Source organism: Limulus polyphemus, unplaced genomic scaffold (assembly GCF_000517525.1).
Source record: "Limulus polyphemus unplaced genomic scaffold, Limulus_polyphemus-2.1.2 Scaffold557, whole genome shotgun sequence".
In the NCBI taxonomy this organism is placed as follows: domain Eukaryota; kingdom Metazoa; phylum Arthropoda; class Merostomata; order Xiphosura; family Limulidae; genus Limulus; species Limulus polyphemus.
In genome coordinates this window covers 6,487-10,160 of record NW_013666167.1, presented here as the reverse complement: position 1 = coordinate 10,160, position 3,674 = coordinate 6,487, and the positions used below count along the sequence as shown (strand labels likewise).

The 3,674-nt window shown below is 37.9% G+C and overlaps 1 protein-coding gene across 1 annotated transcript in view; it reads right to left on the bottom strand.

The window, feature by feature from the left end:
* Nucleotides 1-3,257, bottom strand: part of LOC106459087 (tyrosine-protein kinase RYK-like) — a gene marked incomplete at its 5' end in the record, with an annotated part of 33,601 nt that extends 30,344 nt beyond the window's left edge. The window contains one exon of the mRNA XM_022385504.1: nt 3,158-3,257. Coding sequence (XP_022241212.1) covers nt 3,158-3,257 — 100 coding nt within the window. The remainder of the gene's footprint in view (nt 1-3,157) is intronic.
* Between the last annotated feature and the right edge of the window lie 417 nt (nt 3,258-3,674).

Here is a 3,674-nt window from a genome sequence, read left to right as displayed (position 1 = left end):
CTGGTCTACTCAGGACCCTACTGAAGTAGGCCACCACATGTTCGTTTTCCCCCACTTTCTGGGACAAGACTCCTCCAATTTTGATATTACTAGCATCACAATCCAGTATGTATGGCAGTGAAGATTTAGGAAGCTTTAAAAGTGGAGCTGGGGCCAATTTTTCTTTCAATGTCTTGAAAGCATGCTGGCAAGAAACTGTCCATTATAACTTCTGGCCTTTTTTAGTCAAATCATGTTGTGGAGCAGCTATAGTTGCAAAGTCCTTCACAAACTTTTGGTAATAGGTACAGAGTCCCAAGAAACTTCTTAACTCTCCCACATTGTCTAGTGTTGGCCAATCACGCACTGTTTTCACCTTGTAGTATAAGTTTGCACACCATGCTCACTTACAATGTGACCCAAGTAAAGCACCTCGTTCTGGAACAAGTGGCATTTCTTGGGATAGAGTTTGAGGTTTGTTGCTTTCAAATGCTTGAATACTTCCTCTAGCCGAGACATTTTCTCATCAAACGGAGTTGCAAACACAATGATATCATCCAGGTACACTAGGACTATCCTCCATTGTAGGCCTTCCAGTATTCTTTCCATTTGCTTCTCAAATGTTACTGGAGCATTGCTAAGACCAAATGGCATCACACAGTATTGCCAGAGACCTTGGTCATAACAAACGCAGTCTTAGGTTTATCTGCTTCAGTCATTTTCACTTAATGGAAACCCAACTTTTAGTCTAGAGTTAAAAACCACCTGGCTCCACTTAGGGCATCAAGAGTATCATCAATTGTTGGCAGTGGGTATGAGTCGTTTTCAGTTATACTGTAAAGAGCCCTTAAGTTCACACAGCAACGTTGGGTCCCATCCTTCTTCTAGACTAACATAATGGGAGCTGACCAGGGACTATCTGATTTTTCGATTATCACTTCTTTAATTAGGCCATCCATGATCTTCTCCATCTCTTGTGGCTTTGCTGGAGCTATTCTCCTCGGGGGGAATCTTTATTAGACGGTGATTGCCTGTGTTTATTCTATGCTCTGCAAGGTCTGTGCAGCCGAGGTCATGATCTCTTTTTGAAAAAACGTCTCGAACACACGCGGACTTCCCTAATCATTCGAGGAACTCACACACATCACGTGACTTCCGCTGTCGTAACAATACGATTTTAAAGGGTTACCAGATTGTTACAGTCCATGTCGTTCCGTCATGTTCTATCTGACGACCGTGCATCTTGGCAACTATCCCTGCAGCGTAGTTTCCATTTGAATAAGTTCCGTTGTAAGCTGTTATGCCCAAATTACACAATTCCTCTCTATAGGCTTTCTGTAATTCATCTAGTGTATGAGGATGACTGTTTCTATTCTAAGCAAATAAAAATTCATGGGCATTACGTCCGGTGACTTGGGTGATATTTATTCATATAGAATAAAACTTCTTTACACATGACTCGTGTTCCTTGTCCAAGCGGAGATCCGTTTTGATTATGTTGTTTTCTGTTGCCTGACCTGGTATCGCGACATATGGATGAGTTTTGCCAATGACTTTTGTATTCGCGGATTCTCACCTATTACAAGACGCTGTACTTTGCTTACCATGGCTGAGGTAGGACTTGTTGCAGGTTTCTTTCTGGATGAAGCTGGTGCCCAAAGTTGATCCACATTCCTTTGTTTTCCAATGTCATTAAGTACAAGGGATATCCCGATGTTGGAAATTCTAAATCTCCGACCTGAACACGTTTTCATATTCTTAGTGTATGAATATTTGCATATCCTTCTCAAAAGCAATCGTGTTGGGTGGCATCACACTAAGAAGCACCAAGCAATGTCAAAATATAGTTCTGATACATTCCGCCCCAGCGCGACTTTATGTCGGCTATTATTATCATGCGACTTGCACATTAAACATCGTTGTAATATAATGTACTCAACTCTCAGTATTTTATTTTTTGATGACGTATCTTTATTAAACATTACAGGTTGTTTGTTGCTGTAAAGCACACAGCTATCTGTGTTCTGACCACTGCGGGTATCGACACCTGATTGTTAGCATTAGATGCCCACTGATTTACCGTTGAGCCACCGGGGGAGGGGAGCTATATCTTACAGAAGAGACCACTTAGTATCACTTTACCATTAATAACTTACGAAAGCCAAGATTTGTTTGTTTGCTATTAGTTTAAGCACATACCGCTGTGCCACTGGAGGGTGAAGGCCAAGGTAATAAAACTGGAAATAAAATTAATATCAGTATACGAACATAAGAACCACTTTCGGAGAAATACAAGAAGATAAAAAAACATACCACTATAACTGTGGCCGAAATGATATCATACAAGTTTAATTCGAGTTGGTCCAGACTGTGTCTTAAGTACTATTATGCCAGCTTAATTGTTATTTGGCTAGGTGGTATTAACTTAAGTATAAAATGCCTTGCTGTTGAAATGTTGTCTAACTATAGGTGGTGGTGTTTTTCAAAATTTACAATGCTGATATTGTGGAGGATAAATATAAGTCATAAATATCTTCCCTCTAGTCTATGAGTTCAAAATTAGACACGGTTATGCGCAAACAGTCCTTATGTAGCTTTGCGCGAAAATTCTAAACAAATATATGAAAGTATATTTTTTACCCTCAATACAAGATTTTTGTTTAAGTTTGTATTGTGAAAGATATACGCACGTCTCAGAAGAAATATTCTATTTTAGTGATTCAAGAAGATTAACATGATGAACTAATATATTTTATTACTCGTATATTCATAAATATTTTGGAATAGCAGGTGAGATTCCGTTAATTCATCTTAAAATTTACGTGAACCTAAAAACATTTAGGATTAGATTTGAATAATCTAATAACACCTAATGAATAAAATAGAATTACATCAGATTTTATGATTAACTGTACAATAGTTTTTGTCTTTGTCAAAGAAAACGCCCCCCCCCCCCAGTGGCACAGCGGTATGCCTGCGAACTTACAACTCTAGAATCAGGGTTTCGATACCCGTGGTGGCCAGAGCACAGATGACCCATTGTGCAGCTTTGTGCTTAATTACAAACAAACAAAGAAACATAAAATATCCCTCCACAAATTTAACGAAGGATTAGATCTTATAAAAGTACTTAATTTGACGTAGTATTCTCAAAAGAACGAAGTCTTGTAAAACTCACCTTTCTGTTCTTCTGGTAGTAAACCTTGTTTGGGGATGTCCAGATGAGGAGTTCCCAAGGCTTCTGTCTTATTGACTAGTACGTTTATCGAGTAATGAACCTAAAAAGATTAGGTAATACACTTATTAAGAATAAGAACATGAAACAAAGCAGTAATAACAAATGTAAAACATAAGTAATAAAGAATTTAGAAAGAGAACGTGTTAACATTTGTACTAATGTACAACACAACAAGAAAATAATACTAGAGATTTCTCAAAATGAGAAGTGAACATTTCTCTCAAATAACATATATAACGTCTTAACCTTTATAATAACGAGGGTTAATCGCACTTTGTGAGAATAATTTGTATGTGCTAATACACTCGAAAGCTGATATCCAAGTTTATATAATGAGTTTTTCGAAAGGTTATAAGGATATGTGGTCTTAGACTAGTGTCGTTATGTTTCGCAAAAGCTTGTTACAATGGAAATTACAGAGTCCAGAAATATTGCGTAATCATGGCCATCAGATTCA